At 49.5% G+C, this 22605-nt stretch overlaps 1 protein-coding gene across 2 annotated transcripts in view; it reads right to left on the bottom strand.

The window, feature by feature from the left end:
- The window catches only part of Sema5b (semaphorin 5B), a 124744-nt gene that overhangs the window by 26458 nt on the left and 75681 nt on the right, over window positions 1–22605 (bottom strand). For both annotated transcript variants that reach the window (XM_031363778.1, XM_031363777.1), the window contains exons 2-4: window positions 15282–15485; window positions 9869–9968; window positions 5296–5341 (exon numbers count right to left, since the gene is read on the bottom strand). In XM_031363778.1, the coding sequence (XP_031219638.1) occupies window positions 5296–5341; window positions 9869–9968; window positions 15282–15435 (300 nt within the window). In that variant the 5' untranslated portion in view covers window positions 15436–15485. The remainder of the gene's footprint in view (window positions 1–5295; window positions 5342–9868; window positions 9969–15281; window positions 15486–22605) is intronic.

Genomic DNA, 22605 nt, shown 5'->3' with positions numbered 1-22605 from the left:
TTGAGACAGGGTTTCTCTATGTAGTCCTGGCTGTCCTCGAACTCAGAAATCCACCTGCCTCTGTCTCCCAAGTGCTTGGATTAAGGGTGCGTGCCGCCACTGTCCTGCTGGAGTCCCTCTCTCTTAAGCTTCTCCACAGGAACCTCATCTCTGTCACCACACTCTAGAACTCATTGAGTTTCTTTTGCAAAGATTCCTCCAGTCTCTGGCCTGGGGGTGGGGTAGGGTGACTAGATTTAAACTTGAGTCCTTTGTTCTAACTCTCACCCCATGAGTGCCCTCTGCCCTTCCTGCAGACTCTAAGCTGGGAGATCTCAGCCTCTTTTATTGGGTGACGGAGCTAGACAAGGAAACTGGCGTTCCAGTCTCTCCATTTAGAGCATTTTAATCAGCGTCCTATTCTAGCTTTCTTTATTCTGCAATACCAAGCAGCTCAAGCCTGAGATTATTCTGGCTTGCTTTTCTGGCACACCCCACTCTGTAAGTCACTCATCTCTGTGAAGTCAGGACGATTCTTAAGTGGACGATCCTCTGTCCACTTCCGTCTCCCAGAAAGGTGGGATTTCTGTTCCTGCTCATTGTCTGCTGTGTGGATGTGTGCCTACAACTACACACGTGCCTTTGCTGGGTCTCCATAAAGGAGTGAAGAAAGGAATGCACTGTGCTGTCAAAGCATGGTGAATGCCTTCTACTTGGACTGCCCCAGAAATTCCTGGGTGATGACCTCAGATAGCGGCATAGCTGTGTGGCTTCTGTGCAATGAGGAAGAGCAGGCAAGCTGTCAGGATATGAATGGAATCGCCTCTGTGTGGACATGGTAGCTCCCCCTAGACACACATAGATGACCACTTAGCATCAGCACCATAGTTGACCACTCAGCATCAGCACCGAGTTTACCACTGAGCAGAGTCTAAACTACCGACTGTTCCAGGCTGCTGCACCCAAGTGTGGAGGACGAGAGGTAGGCTAGAAGTGGGATCATGTCACAGTCTGCCCGGACCCTCTCTAAAAGCTCCATTACATGTTTTGATGTGCAGGTATGCCAACATAATCATTTCTGTGCTTACAAGCCTTCTGGAAACCCAAGATCATAACACTCTAGCAATTAGGAACTGTACTGACGAAGGTTGTTGATGAGTGCCTACTTGCCAATTTCAAACTAGTTTCATGCTGGCCTCTCAACCCCAAGCATGAGAGGCTCCGTACCACCTTTTTGAAGATCTCTATGACCACTGGTTGAGTTACGATGATAATAACTGTAGCAGCTGAACCAACTTGATTTCCCTAAGTCACCCACCTCCGCAAGCCCTGCCCCTACCACTCCTATGTGCATGTGTGCGCACACACACACACACACACACACATGCACACGCACACGCACGCACACACCTGCTCCCCCTCTGTAGCACATGACTACAGAGAAGGAGCTGGGGATTTCAATTCTCCTTAAGGAACAGTCATTTCCATTAACTGTTTAATAGGGCTTAGGTTCTTAGAAGTCCCTTTAATGGACACTGGTTTGCATAAACTGCATTTAGATTTCCTTTTAAACAGAGGTCAATTATTTAAAGTATCAATAAAACACTGAGGTTTAAATGGACTTAAATCACACTCTGGGGCCCAGTGGACAGCTTAGTGTCCCCTCTCCTGTCAGTGTAATTGTCCAGCTTATCTTCAGCCTTTGCATGCTGCCGAGGAGCTTGTCATAGTCAACACCTAGGCAGGTCCCACGACAAGGTGGGTACTTATAGCCCAAAGCCAAGGGTTTCCACTCAGGCCAGGCAGCTGACCAGAGGCCCAGCTCTGCCACCAGCTTTATTGAGAGGCACTGGATGGTCTGCCCCAGCCCCTCACTTCCTTGCTCACCTTTGTGGCCAGACAGTGACTAGAATAGTTAACAATGACACGAAATGCACTAAGGTCCCTCCTTGGTTCTGCCCAGAGAACACAGCCTGAATTTTAAGGTTAAACCCCTAGGAGGCATGCTGGTGATGATGGGTTATGGATAATCTTGGAGTTGGTTTGCGGGTACTTTAGAGAAGCTAACTGAAGCTGACACCCCTTCCTCCTCCCCCCACCTCCCCACACACATACTCCAAACATGAGACCTGGGAGTGCCACAGGTGTCTGTCTTAAGACCACATCAACACTGAACTGGATGAACCAAACCCCAGGACTTATGTCCTGCAGACCAGCGAGTGAGGAGTCCAGGGACATCAAGCCAGCAGGGCAGCACCCCAAATGAAGTTTTCTTGACACCCTACAGCAATGGTCCCTATATTTAGCTGCCTATTCCAATCATGTGGGAGCTCTCAAAAACTCCAGTGTCTAGACTGTTACCCCAGAGCCATCAAATGAGAATCTCTTAGGCACCAGCGTCCGTCAAAGGTCTCCTAGTTGTTCTGGGGCACACTCAAGGGAGCCAGTGGTCTACAGGCAGCTCCATTTTCATCCTCATTTAGAGGAACCAACTGTGTAAACCAGAAACCTAGATGTCACACCCACATGGTCCAAGCATGACTAACTCTTCTAAGGGTCACCTGCATCTAGAAGTCAGTCTCCCCAATGATCCTCAAGTTATGTGAGGTCACAGCCCCATGTGACCCTGCTACCTTAAGGTTCCTTTCCTATTCTCTATCCATCTTCTATTGCCCACTGCAATCCTCTCCATCGCTCAGCTGGACAATCGCAGTTGTCCAGCCTGCTTCCTCTGCCTTCCTCTGTGACTCCAGTCCCTGCTCTGGGCCAGGTGACCTAAATGACAAGTCTATTCATGTTACTTCTCTGTTTAAAACTCATTAATGGATCTCCATTGCCTTCCAAATAGAATGTGGACAGCACCCTCTGCCCTCTGCTCTCTCCCTGCCCCAGATCATCAATGAAGACTCTCCTCTCTCTAAGGGCCGCACCTCTTACCTCCTACCCTTTGTTCTGCCCCACAGGGCTGTGTGCTATCTCTTTCCTCTGTTCTCCCTTTTGCAAACATAGCCTTTGAGCTCCAGCTCAAAGAAAGGCCAACACCTCTCAATGGCTTTGCAGAGCCTGCTGGGCGGGGGAGGGTTCCTCCTCCCTCCAGACCCCCACCCCCATTTCTCACAGCTCTGCTGTTAGCCACTCTTCAGTGCCAGACGACCTTCATTTGCAGACCAGAGGAAACCAAATGAAAAGAAACTGCCAAGTGCCCTGGGCAGAACCCCCAGCATCAACCGCCTTACACTTGCTTTGAACCACTGGGCTGGCTCCCCCACATCCTGACCTGTTAGGTTTGGCACGTTGGCTTGGTCTCCTATGGATGCCAATTAGAAGTTAAGTCTCTGGGGCTGGCAGCTTGTGAGCGTGGACTGCTGACTCTGAGAACCTCACATGCCTTGCTTAAGCCTGGGCAGCAGGGACAAGCCAGGTTGTTGCCCTACAGGAAAAGGAATCCTACACTGTCTTTTATGTGCCTGATCCTTCAAGCGAAGAAATGGGCCTCCCCTTTAAAGCATAAATGCCAAGCGCCACATTGTAGCAACTGCTCATCACTATGGTCATAAGACCTGGCAGAAACAACTTAAAGGGAGAAGGATTCATGTGGCTTCTGAGGCACTACCAGAAGCTGTATAGCCCATGAAGAAGGCACTCAGGGTACCCGGAGGCTGGAGCTACGTCGGAGGCTCCTCACATCTTGACAGATCACGAAACAGAGATGGGACCAGAATCAGGATTTGCGCTTTATCTTTCAAGGCCCAAGTGACCTATATCTACCAGGTAGGCTCCGTGGTCTAAGACATGGATTCACAACCTGTGGGTTGTGACCCCTTTGGGATCCAACAACCCCTGCATGGGGCTCACATATCAGATATCCTACACATTGGATACTTACATCACAATTCATAACAGTAGCAACAAAAATGGTTGGGGGTCACCACAGCAGGAGGAACCGTGTTAAAGGGTCGCAGCATTAGGAAGGCTGAAAGCCACTGTTTTAAAGGTTCTATAACCTCCCTCCCCCCAAAAACAGTGCCGCCAATTGGGCATCAAGTGTTGAAACCCATGAGGCCATGTGAGATATTTCACCCTCAACCCATAGTATATATACATAAGCCTAGATCTGGCCTTTCGAGGGTATTCTCTGCATGTTTATCAGTACTGGAAAAGCAGCTTGGCTTGAGGGAAAGTATGCATTCATGGGTTCATGGCATTTCCTTTCAACTTCCCCTAGTTCCTCTGACCCCTCCTCTTTAACAGGCACACCCTTTATGCCCTTAGATATTTCCTCCCGTATCCAGCCAAGAGGTACAATAGTGGCTGAGGGTGTGGGCCAGCCAGGATGCAAGGAGCCCTGAAGGTCAAACGAGCTTATCAAACCAGGTCTCACCTTCCCTAACTGCTTGCTATTGCAAAGTCCCACGCGCTACACAGCCCAGCACTTGATTAATGCCCGCGCTCTAACAGATTTCTTTGGATCCCTCATCATCTTTCCCTGGAGTCAAAGACCCTGTTTTTCTAATACCCTCAGGCTCCCAGACCAGTGCTGGTATTCAATAAGTGCCCAAGGAATGCTGGGTCATTAAGCCAGCTCCTGGACAGGGCGATGGAAGCTCTCCCCGCATTGAAGAAGAATGGCTGTCCTTTCTCCATAATGTTCGGCTTCAGCAGAGACAGTTTGGCATCTGCTTCTCAATCTGGGATAACTGTTCTGGATCAAGGAGTCCCATTAAAAAGCCTCTCGGAGCACTTAGGGAATTATGCTTGGGGAGCCTCTCTTGGCAGCAGATGATAAATCAATCACAGCTCAATGAAAATGCCGAGATAGACCAGGATCTCTCAGGCCAAGCAAAGAAAAGAGCCAGAGACACCATTTCCCTCGGGGGCCCAAACTCTGGAACTCTCCTGTGGACTTTGGCTTTGTGCTCAGGGTGACTCACTGGCCCTGACTGCCCTGTAGAATCCCATTTTTAGCCTTGAAAGCTCTGCATCTTGGCAAAGACTTCGGTCCCTCATCAGGGTTGGGGGTGGGGGGCTGGCATCCCAGCCCGGGACCTTTTCTCCCGTTCCTTGTCAGTTTCTCTGCACAATGCAAGAGACCTCTATGAGCCCCCATGTGAGAGGGGTCTGCACCCCACTTCCACATGTCCTTCCAGCAGTGACTTTGATAGCAGGGCTTTAGTACCGTGACCAGGAAAAAAAAACAAACCAGAGGTTCCTGCAGTTGATCAATCAATCCCAGGGCATGGCTAAATATGCTACTGCTTGCACCGCTGAGCTTCCAAATGCAGAAAAAGTACAGGAAAGGAAAAAAACCAAACATACCTGAAGGAGGGAAACATTGGCAAGGCTGAGCCTGAAGAGGTAGTCCCTGTGAAAACAGAACAGAAATCACAAGTCACCCGGACTCTGTAGGCAGGATCCTGGAAGGCAACGGCCTAGGCCTCATGGGGTGCCAGGAGCATGTCCTCTGTGGGACTTTAGGGTGAGTCAAGCCCAAAGAGCGCCACCTCTGTTAGCTCACTGAACCTTCGCCCAGCCTGGAAGTCTCTACAGCCACCAAATCATCACTGAGGGTGTGAGGCAGGGTAAACACAAGAAGACCAGAAGATCAAACTAGCCTATCAGAGAGGCCTCCATTGCCCTAACTGCTTGCCGCTACAAAATCCCATTTGGACACCATCAAGGCCACCGTTGGTGGGATTGTGGAAGTGAAGTGCAGGCCACGCTCGCGCAGAGGCTCCTATTTGGACTACATCCATTTTACAGGAGGCTGGTTGCGTAATGGCCCAAGTCACAGAGCCAGTAAGTCAGAGATAGGGGTTAGTCTGCAGACTTCACGCTGTAGCTGCTCCTGGCTGATCCAGCAAAGCCCAGGCAGGAACTACCACAGTCCACTGTTAAATACAACTAACAGGATGATGCCACTGTTTTAGACTAAGTTCACCTAATGGGCTCCAACGGACCAGACTGCGGAATCAAAATGGAGTCACCTATGCTCACGTCAAATGCTTATCCCTACGGGAAAACCGACCCTCAGAGAAACATTCCATGTCTCAGCCGCCATGAGAGCGAAGCACTCTCTGCCTCGAGTCTTACGCAATGAACATCGTGTGAGGTCTCTACAGCTATTCCTGTATTTTCTATCTCCCTGTGTCCCCTTCACAGGGAAGGCAGTTTCGAAACGGCTGCTCTGCTCTGTGTTGTCCCCACTATTAGCCTCTTTTCTCTTCTCTGTCTATAAAGCCAACCTCTTGGGCCAAGTCCACCAGATTCTAGAATCAAGATAAAGTCAGTTAACATCAGCAAACGAAATGGCTTTGTTTAGTTTGTGAGCTCACCTTTCCTAACCATGGGGCTTGTTTCTACTCAACTGAAAATGCAAGGCCTCTTGCAGGGATGCAGACGGGCCTCCCGCATAGGTCCTGGGGTTCTGTGTGCAGCCTCATCTCTAGCCAGTGACTATGAATTTGCCTTTTCCACAGGCTCTCCCTGGACCACTGTCTCTCCAGCACAGCCAGCACAGCACTTGCATGTAACAGCTGGTGGCTCACAAGCCTTGATGATGATGATGATGATGATGATGATGATGATGATGATGATGATGATGATGATGATGATGACGACGACACCATCAGATACTCATCGAGAATTCAGCACCACCACTAATCCTATGGTACTTGAACTCTGCAGCCAGATGGCCAAGACTTAGAACTTGGGGGTCACGGGTGGGGTGTTAGACCCACTTGGTTAGAGTGTAGTAGGACAGAGTTCAGGTTTAGAGAATAGACTGTAGCTGAGAGAGGTAGGATTCCCAGCTCCACTGTCTGCTGGGACCTGGTGGGCCTCAGTGTCTATGTCTGTAAAATGGGGAACTAGTTCATGCCTGGCTTCTTCATGGTCCCTTGGAGACACATTTAAAGGCTTTATTAATGGCGAGCAGATGTAGCTTGGCTTTTCCAAAGAATCCTTTTTGCTTTTTCTATCTACCTTTGGCCATCCCTCTTCAGGCTCCTGGACTTTTTAGGAATAATTAATCTAGGAAATTCTGGCCACCTCAGCTCTGCTGAGAAGAGAAGAGGAGAGACTGGGCCAGAAAGGGAAGGAGGGGCCCTGCTGAAGGAAGCCAGGGGTGGGAATGGGACACTTTAAGCTGGGAGATTCCTCTCCATGATTTGGCTGCTGGCCCAGGAGAAGCCGAGCGCAGCTTCTCCTCTGGCCTAGGGCGAGGTGGCCTTGCCCATGACCTTGGCTTTAAGCCTCTACTGCCCCCACCCCCGCAACCCCTCTCTAGATCCTTGGCAGAGCTTCCTGGCCTCCATACTCCTGGCCCAGGGACAGATGGGCTGCAGCTTGTGGCTCTGCTCCAGCTGTGTGCTCAGGTAACACAGGCATCTGCTCACAGCTTTAACAAATTAAGGGAAACAACACATCACTCGATTCATTTTTATCCCATCGAAAATCATCCATCATAACATCGCAGTCGGCTCTCAGGGCTGGGAGATGAGAGTGGGAAATCTCAGCATCCCGCCCAGCTCCCAGTCCCAGAGGGAATAATGCAGGCTATAGATGGATCGAAACAGCTCCCAGCCTGAATTCCAGAGGTCCAGGGGTGTCAGGGAGAGAGGGAAAGAAAACTCAGACAGAGGAGAAAGAAAAGTGCTTGGAAAAAAATAAGGGTGGGCCGTCAGAAAAGGCCCAGGATTCAAGACCCAGGCTCTAGGAGCAGAAGGAATCAATCCAGCAGAGAGGGCTTCCTTCTCTGTGTGAAGGCAGAGTGAGGCTCAAAGGTGCAGGAGAAGCTTCAGAAAGGAGACCTAACCAAGGTGGATCGGGTGAGGCAGCGTGGCCACAGGCAGGTGGCAAACCTCTCTGTCGCTGTTTCTCTACCTACAGTATAGGAGCGATCAGAGCCTCCCTCCAGGGCTGACAATGAGGCCTGGATCATCTTCTGCATGCATGGCTTGCTACAGAGACTGAATTATCTGTCGGGTGATGTAACTCATTACACTGATACCACATAAAAGAATGCATGTGGCGGTCATGTTTTCTTGAATTTCAGAGCATAGTCTTGGGATGCCACTCTTTAGGTATAAAAGGTATAAATGTATGTTCTGGTTTGTTTGTTTTTAGTAATTACATTTTAACTTTGTGTGTGTGTGGGAGAATGGGTATGTATGTATGTATATGTGAACACGTGAATGCCATGGCAACCATGTAGCTCCTGGGAATTGAACCCAGTCAGGTTTGGCAGCAAGCTCCTTTACTCGCTGAGCCATCTTACTAGTCCTATCTGTTTACTTTGCCTTTTCTTCTTCTTTTCTTTTCTCTTTTCTTTTTCATTTTTTGTGTTTTGTTTTTGTTTTTTGTTTGTTTGTTTTTGTTTGTTTTTTTTCTGAGACAAGACCTCACTATGTAGCCTGGGTGAACTCAAGGTGATCCTTCTGCCTCAGCCTCCCTAATGCTAAGATTACAGATGTGAATCAACATACTCAGCTCAGAGTGCTGGTAAAGCCTTAGCCAGGAGAAACAATGACAGGAATAGCAGTTTCTAGATTACATGGCTGCACTGGAGTTCTACGCGCCACTGGCAGGACCTGGGAGCAAGCCGCGAAATCTCTCTGTATTCTTCTCTCAGCTGTGCATGAGTAACCTTCTCAAAATACAAAGCAAAAGAAGTGTTTGCTTTACTGGGAAAGAAAGCCCACAGTTGGGTGGTCTGCCTGCATGCGTGCTCTCGGGGACGCCAGGAGCACCTCATGACGCCTGCTTGTGAGGGTGTGGCCTTGGCTCTCACCAAATACTCTTTCGTAATTGGCACCGTCACACTGTGCCACGTGTAACGCTGTTGTAAAATGATTACTTCATTCAGAACGGTTTAAAATGCTTTCTGCCCTAGCATTCCAGGGAGGTTGGCCCTAGAGGAGGAAACTGAGACTCCAAGTTTGTCCAGCTCGGCTGCCAGCAGACCAGAGCTTTGTGGGTGACTCACTTCTTTCTCGTACAGCAAATAAAAGGGGGCTAACCGAAGGGCAAGAATGCCAGCTACGCAGCATCATCTGGAAGTGTCCTTCCGACCTACACAAGCGGATCCAGATCCTCACGCGTTCAGTGTCCTAACACAGATCACTGGGGTCAGGAGGCCCACGTTCTAGTCCCACACTTGCATCTTCTTGCCGTATGTGTGGGGTCGGACTGTTTTCAAGCTTGGGCACCAGTCACCACGGGAGGCCTTGTTGAAGCTAAGTGAGGCCTATTCCTAGAGTTTCTTACCCAAGAGGCTCAAGTATCACTTTTCAGCAAGTTCTCAGGAGCTGTGGGGGAAGCTGGCCCAGGGACCCCCTGCCTCATCTCTAAGCCCCTTGCTTCTGAAGCTGGCAATGAATGATTCATGAGAGTTAGCTCCTCCCACTCCATCCGGAAGCCTGGAAGATGACGCCTCCCCAGAAAGGCTTAATTTTGAATCCCGATCTGGACAGTGGGGACAAAGGTGGGCAGACTGCAGAGAACGAGACCCTTTATAAAAGAAGCATCCGGCCTACAGCAGCACCCTTGGTGCAGGCAGGCAGCTTGCCAGCAGGGGGCGCCTGGGCACCTCTAACTGGGCCGGTCCTGGCAGCAGGGCAGCGAGGGCAGAAGATGGAAGCAGCTGTCTTTGCTCTTAATACCCTAACAATATTTGATGAATGAATCTAGCTGAGACTGTGTGGTCTGGGGTCATCCCATTCCCCCAGTTCCCACAAGTTCCCTACTTGGTGGACAGTCAGTACAGACAGGGCCTGGCACGGAGGACAGGGACTCAGGAGCTCAAGGTGTACTCATCCCAACAGTATCCCTTCTGCCCAACTCCAAGTGCCCCCGTTCTCTCTCTCCCCCTACTCCCTTGTTACCCCATTACCTGGCTCCCACGATGAGCTGATTCCTCAAGGGATCAAGAGCAAGCTGGGAGAAATCCCGGACTCCAGGGTAGGTGAAGTTAGAGACCCATGGCTTCAGATCTGGCGGAGACAGACCGAGAGAGGGAGACACCTCTGTGACTGCTGGACCAACCATGCTTCCAGCTTCCGCGCATCACACCAGAGAAGATCACAGCAGCTGAGGTGGAGTATAGAGTTGAAGGCCCTAGAAGACCTGGGTTTCACCTGTCCACCTCTGTGAGCACCCAGCCTTCTGACCTTAGGGGTTAGAGTATTGTTACATTTTCTGCCTCTGGGAGAGGACTCTGCCCTGCACAAAGGAAAACCTATGATCACCCTGGATTCCTGCAGAGATTCTAAGCAGTCACCTCAGCGACCTTCCTGTTTGCTCTCCCTCCAGGCTCTCGGGCTTCACAAGTTGCTTTCTCTCTAGACCTCACCCCGACCCAAGCCATCATCCCTTTTAGCCTAGACTGGAGCTGACAACCTCCTACCCTAACTGGCCTGTCTCCCATAGCTGTGAGTTCACTTCCCACAAGGCAACCAGAGTGATAGTCCTGGAACTCACGTGTAGCTACACCAGTCCCAGGTCTAGATCCCTTCCCAGCAACCCCCAGCACGCCTCAACGCCTGTGGCTTGTGGGTTCTGGCCCACTGACCTCTCCAGCTAGTCACCTGGTACTCATCATTTATGTATTTGCTGACAGAGTTGAAATTTGTCCAAATTCTTCACCTCAGGCATACTAACCTAAAATGTTTCATACTTCCTGTGATGGTTCAGCCCAGGGACTGGCACTATTAGAAGGTGTGGCCCTGTTGGGGTAGAGGTGGCCTGGTTAGAGTAGATGTGTCACTGTGGGCATGGGCTTTAAGACCCTCATTCTAGCCTGGAAGCCAGAATTCTGCTAGCAGCCTTCAGATGAAGATGTAGAACTCTCAGCTCTTCCTGCACCATGCCTGCCTGGATGCTGCCATACTCCTGCCTTGATGCTAATGGACTGAACCTCTCAACCTGTAAGCCACTCCCAATTAAACATTGTCCTTTATAAGAGTTGCCTTGGTCATGGTGTCTGTTCACAGCAGTAAACCCCTAACTAAGACACTTCCCCAATCCATTCCATAGGGCCCACAAATCTTTGTACCCTGCGATCCACACCCACAACCACCTCTTCCAAGACTTCCCTGACCCCACCCAGCAGGATTGAAGAGGTCCAACAGGCTTCCACTACCTGACATTATGATTATTCCACTGTGGTGTGTGTTCAGCCTTGTGATTTGCACTGGGTCTCGGTAAGACCTCGCTGCCAAAAACCCCTAGGTTCTATATAGCTGCGTTTGAATATGTGGATGGCAGCCCTCAACTCCTCTCCTAAGGAAGATCAGGCTTTCTAAGAAGATTCCCCGGGGGTGGGAGAGGCAGAGGCTGGGTGGTCTGTGTCTACCCCTATCTTTGAGAAAGTGCTTCCTAGTCAAAGCCAAAGCCTCTTATGGGGACTGGGTGGGCAAAGAGCAGACCTCACACTCTGACGATTGTCTCATTGACTTTTCCCTGGTCCCTCCACTTCTCCCAGGTTGATCCACAGTACCTGAACTTCTCTCTCTTGCTTGCCATTGCTCCGGGAGAGGGAATGGAGTCAGTGGGGAGCCAGTAGGCTGAGGATTTTCAAGCTGACGGAGAAACCTCGTATTTTCTACCCACTGTGAGCAACTGCCACACAAGGTTCAGCTCAGTGTGTGTGTGTGTGTGTGTGTGTGTGTGTGTGTGTGTGTGAGTGTGTGTGTGTGTGTAATCCAAGGGATATAAATCATTGCTCATTATCCCTCCACTACAGAGTAAAAGCTGCCCTTCATTTCTGCACAACAGGCAAATGCTTAAATCACTCCCAGGAGAACGGAGGTTTTGCAAGTTGGATGTTTTTTCAGAAAACTGTGATATGCATGATAAAATAAATAAATAAGTAAATAAGGAAGAAATTCTGCAGCAAAGTGGAACAAACTCCTAAGGCCCCAGCAGGGTGGCTACGGGTTAGCAAGAAATGCCACAGCCTCAGTGGCATCTGGGCAGGGCAAGGAGTCGACTCAGAAGTCCAGTGGGCTGGTTTTCAGCTGACTGTGAGCCACAGGAAATCGTAGTAGACATTAAATGGAGTGCTCACCTCCTCCAGGAAGACCTCCTTGATTAGAGTATTTCCACATCCTCTCCACCCTCCCTGTTTGATTCCTGTTGTATATTACTGTCACTCTGCATAGGGTGCGGGGGCTCCTCAGACCATGGTCCCTAACAGAAGCGAACAGGTTGCACTTTAACCCCCATGTGGTCAGGGGCATTTCAGGTAAAGGAGGAGGGGGTAGGAAGGAGTTGGTAAGACTGGTCTGCTGCAGATACTGCCTGAGAGCTTAGCTGGGTCTTCATCTAGGTCTGTTCTCAGTGGGGAGGGGAGAGGAGAGGAGAAACAGGCTGGGCTGGGTGGACCGTCAGGAGGCGGAGGTGGGTGGGGGCCTCTTTCAGTCACTGTCCCTCTCCCCCAGCCCTGAAGGAACTCACACAGTCAAGTGGAGGGGACATGGCTGGGCGCGGTGCCGCGGTCCTGGGGAGGCTTTGGGAAGAGAGCCAGCCTCCTCTTATTAAACAGGCAGAGGGGACCAGAGGGAAAGCTGTCTTTAAAACACCAAGCACGTTCTGAGCTCCGTGTGCAGCGAAGGCTTTGGACGGCGACTTCAGGAGAAAAATGACATTCTCCATGACGCGGCTGTGATTTTAATTATAGTCAATTCAATTACCCACTTTGTGGATTAACCACTGCCAGTGTTAACTCCAGGCTGGCTTCTCCCTGCCACCTAGAAAGGGCATGCTGTGGCAAACACAGTAATACACAGGCCAAAGAGAGACCCAGGTGGGCCTCCTTAAAAGGAACCCACAGGAGGAAATTGAACCTTATAAAACAAAAAGCTGCCAGGCTGTTTCTGAGACGGCCCGGTGCGTGTGGATGCTCGGGGGTCATGCACAGATCTGTCAGGTGTCTGGGGGAGAAGGCGGCCCACAGCTGCAAGGTGGGAGGCCCGAGGATCACTCAGACGTGCAGCACAAGGTCTGGGGGTCTTGGAAGTGGTTGGTCCTGAGCTGGATTAGTATAACATCCCTGGAACAGCTCCTGGCCCATGGGACCTACTATGTGCTCAGCATACTACAGATGAGAGGAGACCTAGGAAGCAGAGCTGATATATGGGATCAGTAGGGCTGCTGGAACGGAGGCACTGACCTTTGAGGAATGATAGGACATAGCTGAGTGCCCAGAGGAAACACGTGCTTGCTTCTGTGACCCCATGGCAACTGTTCTGTGCCTGGCACCAAGCAGGGCCGTTAAAATACGGTGAGCCTCCATGCATGAGTCCCTGGCCCTCGTCCCCAGGAAAACCTACATACAAAGGCATGCAAGCATGTACACACACGCACACACACACACATACACAAACATATGCTCTCTCTCTCTCTCTCATCCAATAATTTTGTAAATGGATATAATAAAACCCAAAGCTGTCAGGATAGGGGATAATGGCAGAGTCCCTCGTTCTATAAGACGGTGGGATAGACAGTAAAGTGCATTCAGTTCACACCTGATGATTAAAAATGCCCTTTGGAAACCCAGGAACTCAGAACCCAACTCCACATTTCCTATCCCCACTTTCAGCCCAGGGTCCCATACAGAACAGCCTGCCAAGGAGGCGGGGCAGGCTCCCTGAGTCTCCTGGACCCTTAGTACTCCCTGAGTCCTTAGACTCCCTGAGTCACCTGGACCCTTAGCATTTCCTGACAGGAAATGGTCCATTAAGCATTGTCACAGGCATCTCCTTGCAGGCCAGCAGCCCTAGGTAGCCTGCCTCTTCAGCCCATGCACTCTTAGTTCTTCTCTTCAGAGCCACAGGGAGCCATCAGAAGTCTGGGCGTGTGCGCTAGCTCGTTCTTGTACATGGAAGACATTGCTAATTTACTATAATCCACTTAAGCCTTCAAAGCCAGGATCCTAGCTCAGACAAGGCATCGTGGAGAAGACAGCTGGGAGCTTTTCACTCAGAGAAGGGAACCAGCCCACAGCTGGGAACCCGTACACCCAGAATGCCCCCAGCCTCTCCTCCCATCAGCCTCCACCTCCCATCCACAAGCTCCATCCAATCCCTTAAATCCCACCCGGCTCCAGACTCACTGACTGATTTTCCCACTGATGTCTTCCTGCCGCTTCCTCCCCAGGGCAGGACAGCTCTTCCGAGGCTGAACGTGTGATGGCTTTTCAATGGTAGTCACATCAGGAGACTGACCTTGAGGCCTGGCTGGGTCCAGACTCTTCAGCCCCCATGACTGGGTTTTCCTGCCTACGCTCCCCCCACAGGGTTAGTACAAGAAGGGACCAAGCCACTGTTGGTTAGTATTAAGAATGAGGAGACCAGCTGGCCTGTGGTGGGGCACGCCTTCAATCCCAGAACGCAGGTTGGCAGAGGCAGGCGGATCTCTGTGAATTTGAGCTCAGCCTGTTTTACAGAGTGAGTTCCAAGACAGCCAGGGCTACACAGAGAAACCTTGTCTAAACTAAACAAAACAACCTCCTAAAACAAAGCAGAACAAAATCAGGGGACCCTGGCATTCCATCTGCAAATTGCAGTGTGAACTGCTACATAGGTGGTTCTCAGAGTATCAGTGCGATCGGGGACAAACAGGTCATGGGAGAGCATCCAAGCCTCTTCTCTAGGGTTTGGGTTTTATTTATTTCATTTGGTTATCATCAAATGGCTGTCCTAATTTTAGAAATTGTGAGGAACTCACAGACCCCCTGGAATACATCCAGAGATGCGCACATCCAAGATTGGGAAATCCTTGAACAAGACACTCCCACGCTCTCCCTTGACAAGCAAGAGTTATGAGTCACCAGGGCCCCTTCTGCTGGGGGTTCCCAGGACTCCAAAGACAGGGATCTCTGCATTCAGCTTAGAGCAAGAAGGATGCTTTCCAGCTCTTCCTCAGGCTCTCCCTCAGGAGTGAGTTATCACTCTCCTGCCCCCAGAGAAGCCAAGAAAAGGAGCCTGTGGCATGAGAACTCGCAGAGCTGAGACCACCCAAAACTGAGCCATTCCCACCGGGGCATCCATACTTTCATAGCCCATCCAAAGATTCCGGTGCAAGACAATAACTGCTCCAGGATAGGCATGGGTATAGAGCTTGAGTAAAGTTATCTACTTCATCTGGGGAAATCAGACCTCTACAGCCCACTGCCGCCTAGTCTTAAAATGGCTACCACAGGAAGAGTCTCAGGGCCTCCAGGAAGGGCTTCAGACAACTCAGAAGGCCTTCCCAAGGTCTGACCAAAATCCTTCAGGACTACAGGGGCTGGGGGAGCCTCTCACCTTCAAAGGCCACGATGGGGTGCTCCCTCCGGGTGCACAGCTGCTGCTCACTGCTGGACTCACTGGCGAGGTCCTGGGAGCTGGAGAGGTGGGATACCAGTAGGGTGAGGCTGGGCAGCAACAGCGAGAGAGCCAGGGGTCCTGGGACTACCATGGTGGGCCCCTCTGCGGTCCCGGCTCCTGGAGGCAGGCCACAGGGAAGACCTGCAGTGAAAAAGTTTATCTCACCAAATGCTTCCCCAGTGTCCATTTCTCTCCGTTCCTCAAGGCTGTCAATGGTCCCACGGCTTTTTTTTTTTAAAGTAAATTTATAATGTATTTATTATGTTACTCTGCTCTCATAATGCAAAGTTATAGATCATATCGTGAAAGCTAATTTCCCTTGTAATAGTGTTCTGGACAAAATTGACAAATTATAGAGTCTTTTCTACTATGATTCCAAATGCTTAAAATTGGCTTTAATGATATAGGTGGGATCCATTTAATAAATGGAACTGGGGCAGGAGGTAGTCATATGTAGAAGGAGAAGCCCAGACTCAAGTCTTATTTGGACCTCATATTTTAAGCCAGGAAAATTTCAAATTGAATTCAAGATTTGTATGTTAAGAGTAAAGCCATGAAAATGCCAGAAGAAACTTTGAGCAGAATCTTCAGATCCTGGAGGGAAAAAGTACAACAAATGCCAGACACCATCAAAGGAAGTCTTGACGTCAACTTTGATGTCACCGAGTGAAAGTATAAACCCCTTGCCACTAATAACATCGTCAAAAGGTGGGTGACAAAAGGCAGTCACCATCCATGGTGCACATCTGTAATCCCAAGGGGCTACGGGCAGGAGGATTGAAGATGTGTGGCCAGCCTGGGCTACATAGTGAGACCTTTAAGGGGAGCTTGAAGACCTGCCCTGGATCCCAAGGACCACTTTAAAAAGTTGAGAGTTTATATTCCTCTCTCGGGGGAGGCAGAGGCAGGCAGATCCCTGGCTAGCCAAGGTAATCGGTGTGGAAACTTCTGGGCCAAATGTAACACTGTCTGAGAAGACAAGGTAGACAGACCCTTAGAAAGGACATGAAGGTCGACCTCTGCCCTCTACACACATACCTGAACATGAGTGTTTCTGCACATGCATGAATACACACAGAGCAAATGACAAAGTTGAGGGAAAATATTTGTGGTTTTAATAACAGACAAAGAGGCTAATATCCTAAATGTGCAAAGAACTCCTAGGAGCCAAGAGGAAAACGACCAACAATCCAATATCTTAAAAAAAATGGGAAAAAAAAAATGGGGCCGGGCAGTGATGGTGCACGTCTTTAATCCCAGCACTTGGGAGGCAGAAGCAGGCAGATTTCTGAGTTCCAGGCCAGCCTGGTCTACAGAGTGAGTTCCAGGACAGCCAAGGCTACACAGAGAAACCCTGTCTCAAAAAAAACCAAAAAAAAAAAAAAAAAAAAAAAAAAAAAAAAAAAAAAAAAAAAAAAAAAAAAAAAAAAAGGGTAACAGGCATAAACCCAAACAGGGCTTAAAATGACTTTCTCGAACCCTCAAAGCAATGCAGAGCAACACTTAGCCTGACCTAACACTTCTCCCCCAGTCAGCAGGGATCCAGTCAGGCAGTTCTTCTTTATTATGAGGCCATGAGAAAAAGATGCACCTGTCTTGTTCCATTGGGTGTGTCAAATGGCACAAGCCCTCTGGAGGGGGAACCTCTTTAACTCTGGAAAGAGTGCCTATGTCCAGGCTGATTTTCTGTGTCAACTCCGACACAGCTAGACTTGTCATAGAAGAACAGAACCTTGGTTGAGGAAATGCCTCTATGAGATCCAACTATAAAGCATTTTCTCAATTAGTGATCATTGTGGGAGGGCTCAGCCCATTGTGGTGGGATCACCCCTCAGCTTGTGGTCTTGGATTCTATAAGAGACCTAGTGAAACAAACCTTGAAGAGCAGGCCAGTAAGCAGCACCCCTCCATGGCCTCTGCTTCAGCTCTTGCCTCCAGGATCCTGCCCCATTTGACTTCCTGTCCTGACTTCTTTCAGTGATGAACAGGGATGTGGACATGTAAACCGAATAAATCCTTTTCTCTCCAATTTGCTTCTTGGTCATAGTGTATTATCACAGCAATAAAACCCTAATTAAGACACCCCTTGACCCACTAACTTAATACAGGAGTGGTCCACAAAATGAGATCTATGGGCCAGCATTGAGTCTCACACAGCAACCACTCTGTGGTAAGACAGAGGCAGACATTTGAAAGACAAATGTTTAAAATCCCAAATGGTAATCTGAGTAATTTTTATGGACACTGATTCTAATAATCAATTGTCTGTCTGGGTCTGTGGCTCAGTGGTAGGGTTTTTACATTCATGAGCAAGGTCCTGAGCTTCAACCTCAGCACCAAGAAACAAAGAGAAAAGATAAAGACATTTAGGCTTCTATTTTGCCTGTTTCTTTTCAATTCATTTCTCTGGTAATTTACTGTCATTGAATTGTAGGTAAGCATCCATCTGCAACAGATTGTAAATTGAGAAGTCAAACCCGCTCCTTTGCAGCACATAGCTGAGGAGCAAAAAATAGACCACAGAGGCATCTGCCTGAGCACAATGTCCTGTGTATGAGATAATTCTCTGTGGCATTCTGAGAAACAACAAAAGAACCAAAAGAAAAAGGAAGAAAAATAAAGCAAACAACAAAAAGAACAAGCAAATAGCTAGGAACAGAAGCTGTGGTGTGTCTGTCTGGTGTGGAGTACTATAAAGCCGTAGAAAAGAATGACCATCTCTTCTATGAAATGGAAGGTTGAATTTAGCTGGATTGGCCAGGAAGGCAGTGGGTCAGGACACGTCTCCTGGGCAAAGTCTAGACTCTCAACTGAGCGATCCCAAAGGTAACTCTATCAGGACAGGTGGGAATCAGAAGAGAGAGGAGATTCTTGGGGTTCCTTCTGCCCTGAAACCTTTATTTCTGGCCCACGTAGCAGGGTGTCCTTCTTGCCTGTTTGTAGGCACAGATGAATAGAGGACATCATGGCTGAATGGCTGCGAGGCTGGAGGGATAGACACAGGCTGGGAGGCACCGATAGACACAGGAGGCCCCTGCTCGCATGGCTCATTCCATACCCTGGGAAGAACTGGTTCTCCTAGCTCCTCTCCATCCCCTCACCCTCTGGCACACACAGATGCATCTCCTTGGCGCCTAGCAGAGACCCTAAAGGGGAGATGCTCTCCATCTTTCTTCTTGCAGTCGCAGTCACAGGGCATTCTCCCCAACGGAGACTAGATGGACCTCCTGCTGTGTGCAGCTCAGTGCTGCCCTATGGTCATTGCCTGCTAAACTCCTCCCCTGACACTGGTTCCCAGCCTTTCTAACGGGCCACAGAGGTCAGGAATGGTTACCAAGGTGTAGGGTCCACTCTTGGGAAGCAAAAAACTGGAGCAAAATATCAGGCTGTGGAGAGAGAGAGAGAGAGAGAGAGAGAGAGAGAGAGAGAGAGAGAGAGAGAGAGAGAGAGAGAGAGAGAGAGAGAGAAAGGGAGAAAGGGAGAGGGAGAAAGGGAGAGGGAGGAAGGAGGGAGGGAGGGAGGGAGGAAGGGAGGGAGGAAGAAAACTTAACCTCACTCTGCCTTAGTTTCCCCAGATTGAGAGTGACAACGACAATATCAATGTTACCAGCAATTGTGAGGAGTCACAGGTCAGTATTTTTCAAAGACTTTTGCTGGAACAGAGCCAACAGTGAGCCATCAACCAGGATAACGAGATGTTCTAGTGTCTGGAGGAACAAACGAAGCGGGCACTGGAGAGCCTCTTTTGCCCTCTGACACTGCGATGATATCTTTGGCTGGCACATCTAAATCGACTCTCCTCCTCCTCTCGGCTCCCTTGTCTCCATGTATACAGCAAGCCCTGCAGGGAATCCATCCAGGACACCCCTTTCCTTCCTCTGGGTGGATCTGGCCAAGGTGCCAGAGGAAGAACAGTGGGTGTACCTGTAGCCTCCCTTGCCCCCCTCACACCCACTTCTGCAACCCAGCTTAGAGCGCCCTCCCTGTTCCTCTGCCTCTGGATTTCTTAACCACAGCTGTGTCCTCCCTTTAGAACCAAGTGGCACTACCACCTTGGTTACTGGTTGCAGGGTGCTGCACAGTGATGACCCCTGGCTCCCTAAGTCCTCCTCCCACATCTCTGCAAAGTCACCTTACCATCACGCTTCCCAGTTTGATGGTGTCAGCTGTTTTCTCAGGGGGTCCTGACTAATTAGGGATACCCAGGCCACAGCTCACATGCATTTTCTCTCATCAGCCTGTAAGACTATCTCAGGAAGCATGACCAGGCCTGTAGTGGTTTGAATAGGTTTGGACCCCATAGACTCCTGTGTTTGAATATTTGGCCCACAGGGAGGTCCTATGTTCAAGGTCTAGGCAGGGCGGAAGACAGATGCAGACATCAAGATATAGAACTTTCAGCTCCTTCTCCAGCACCGTGTCTGCCTGGATGCTGCCATGCTTCCCACCATGATGATATTGGACTGAACCTCTGAAACTGTAAGCCAACCCTAATTAAATGTTGTCTTTTATAAGAGTTGCTGATCATGGTGTCTCTTCACAGCCATAGAACATTGACAAGGCCTATCATTCCTCCATTTCTTCACCCTCCATTCACATTTTGAAACATTTAGCCCCCACTGATGGTATTCTTCTGAGGGATTAGAGACCTTTTGGGGCACAGGACCTAAGCGACTGCTGTAGGAGTACAGGGACAGGGCTTAAAGGCGGAAGATCAGTCCTATCTCCTGTCTAGCTCTCTGCTTCCTCACTGACAACACAGGGAGCCATCCTTTCTCAAGCTTGAGTTGCCCCGTGTCTCTGCCACCATAATGCTCTGTAGCACTTGAACTATGGGACAGAGGAAATCCTTTCTGTAGGTTGCCTTTGCTGGGTATTTTGGCACAGCAAGGAACAAAGGATGTAAATAATACTGTCACCCTTGCTAACCCCACTCCCCTCCTTTGTGTCTCTGCCTCAGGCCCAGGTCTGACCATCACCTTCTGTTCCCTATGTGGTCAGATCCAGCTGACAGGGGGCCTAGGCTAGAAACACATCCTAGACTCTTCCCTGCCCGAGTCCCCAGGCCCTGAAGCCCCCAATTCTATGGCAGAAGTTCTATTATTATTAGGATTTTTATGTAGATTTATTCTTCAAGTCTCTCCTGAATGAACAACTGTTAGATCAATGTCACTCTGTCTGTCCGGGCCCCAGCACCAACTGTCTGCAATCCAGATACAGGAGATTATGGGGAGAGGGTAGAGGAGAGGGTAGGGGAGAGGTCCTGGCCTCCAAGAGAAGGCTGAGACAGAGAGAGGCCTAGGCTCACCCAGCACAAATCCAGGTCACACAGACACAGAGAAACACAGCAAGAGACTGCAGGGAAGGCTTGGGGCTGTCCTGGGGCTCACTGGTGCACAAGCCTGTAAGCCCGTCCTACCTTTCCCTTCTTGCCTTATTTTAGGGGGCCTGTAGAGTCTGAGAGGGGTGCAAAGCAGGCTCTGAGGAGTAAGATGGCCGGGATAGGGCTGGGATGGGGTGCTGATAGCCAAGACAGTGTGACGAAGGAAGGCTTTGGGTTTGCAAGTTGCAGAAGAATAGGGTGCTGTATCAAACCTGGGTAAGTAACAGGCAGACCACTGGCTGATCTAGGGTGAGACCCTTGGAACTGAATTCCAGGTACTTTCAGGTTTTCCGGAGGTGAATTTCTTATCCTTGGAAATTACTCCCACAGCTGAAGGCAGAGAGAAACCCTGGCAGCTTTATACGGATCATGTGCTCCTCACCCTAGCCATAGCCACTCACACCAAGGCAATCAACTGACCAAACGGACCAATAAGGAACTCTCCTATAGCAATTTGGTAACTGGGTCAAGTCATTATTGACAGAGGAACCTGAAACATGGCCATAAGTGGGTGGTCACCTTCTGCCAGCTTGTGGGTGAGGATAATCCGAAGGCACTCAAGTGATAAGAGACACAGAGAGTAGAAGCTCATGGAGATATCAAACTCCCAGCACCAGCTACTCCCTGAGATCTGTGAGAGTCTGCTTTCATGAGCTACCCTCTCTACATCCCAGTTTTAAAAGTGTGTGTGTGTGTGTGTGTGTGTGTGTGTGTGTGTGTGTTTGCCTGCATGTAAGTGCACATGTGTACCATGTGCATGTCTGATGCCAGAGGAGGTCAGAAGAAGGCATCAGATCCCCTGGAACTGGAGTTACAGACAGTTGTGAGCCTTTGTATCAGTTCTGGGAATTCTCTTAACTCTCCTTCTCCAAGTCCTGCCTTTCAAAAAAAAAAAAATTCTGTATTTCACTTAAGCCAGTCAGCATTTATGTTGAATCAGGCACTGGTCACAGACATGGCTCGTTGCGTCTATCTCCTTTCCTGTATAGCTTTTGCATGGCTATGGGGTTGGGGCTCAGTCTTCCAGAAAAGTGACCAAAGAGAAAGAAGAGGACGTCACTGATGGGCATTAGGGACCACTTCTTCCCACCTGGCCCTTTGGCAGGATGTGTGATGCCCTGCTAGGCACCTGGAGTCAAATGCACCTTTTGGCCTCATGCTAAGAAGGGTAATGCAGGGGGACAAAGGGTAAGCTTGCTCCTCTGACCTCCAGGCTTCTTCATCAGCTCTGAATCTTTCTGTTTGTTTAGTTATTTGTTCTGGGCACAGGACCCAAGGCCTTGTGCATGTTCCGTGCCTGCTCTGCCATGACCTTGCATTTCTGTGTCTCTTGCTTCTTTATTTGTCAAAGGGGAAGGATGAAATCCAGCTTCAGAACTGTTGCAAATGTTAAATACATTACTTCATCTAATGGGCGCTTGCCCAAAGTAAGTGCGGTTTAAGTGGCAAGTCTCACTAGTCTTATTACTAGAGGTTATTATTAAAGTGGGGATTGCTCGAGAGCATGCTTTTGGGGTCTCAATTAGCATTAGATAAACACTATTAGCACTCAAATATAGTTTGGCTTCCTATGTTTAAAATCCAAAGTTTCTAGGCCAGGTAGGAGTTTCTACTTCTAGTATGTATCTGATCCGACAGAAAAGAGATCACAGGACTTTTCCAGCAGAGCATAGCAAGAGGCCATCCAATTTTTCTGCAAGTTGCACAGCACTATGAAAAGACCTGAGCTTGGGAAGCTGCCAGCTCTGGGTGTGGCTCTCAAATTCATCACTTGTAAATAAGACTAAATGTGCCTTGCTTTAGAGAAAATGCCTTGATGCACCAAGAATAGGGCCAGCCCAGAGCAAATCTCTCTCTCTCTCTCTCTCTCTCTCTCTC

The sequence above is a fragment of the Mastomys coucha genome, unplaced genomic scaffold (genome assembly GCF_008632895.1).
Source record: "Mastomys coucha isolate ucsf_1 unplaced genomic scaffold, UCSF_Mcou_1 pScaffold12, whole genome shotgun sequence".
Taxonomy (NCBI): Eukaryota; Metazoa; Chordata; class Mammalia; order Rodentia; family Muridae; genus Mastomys; species Mastomys coucha.
This window is presented reverse-complemented; position numbering and strand designations above follow the sequence as displayed.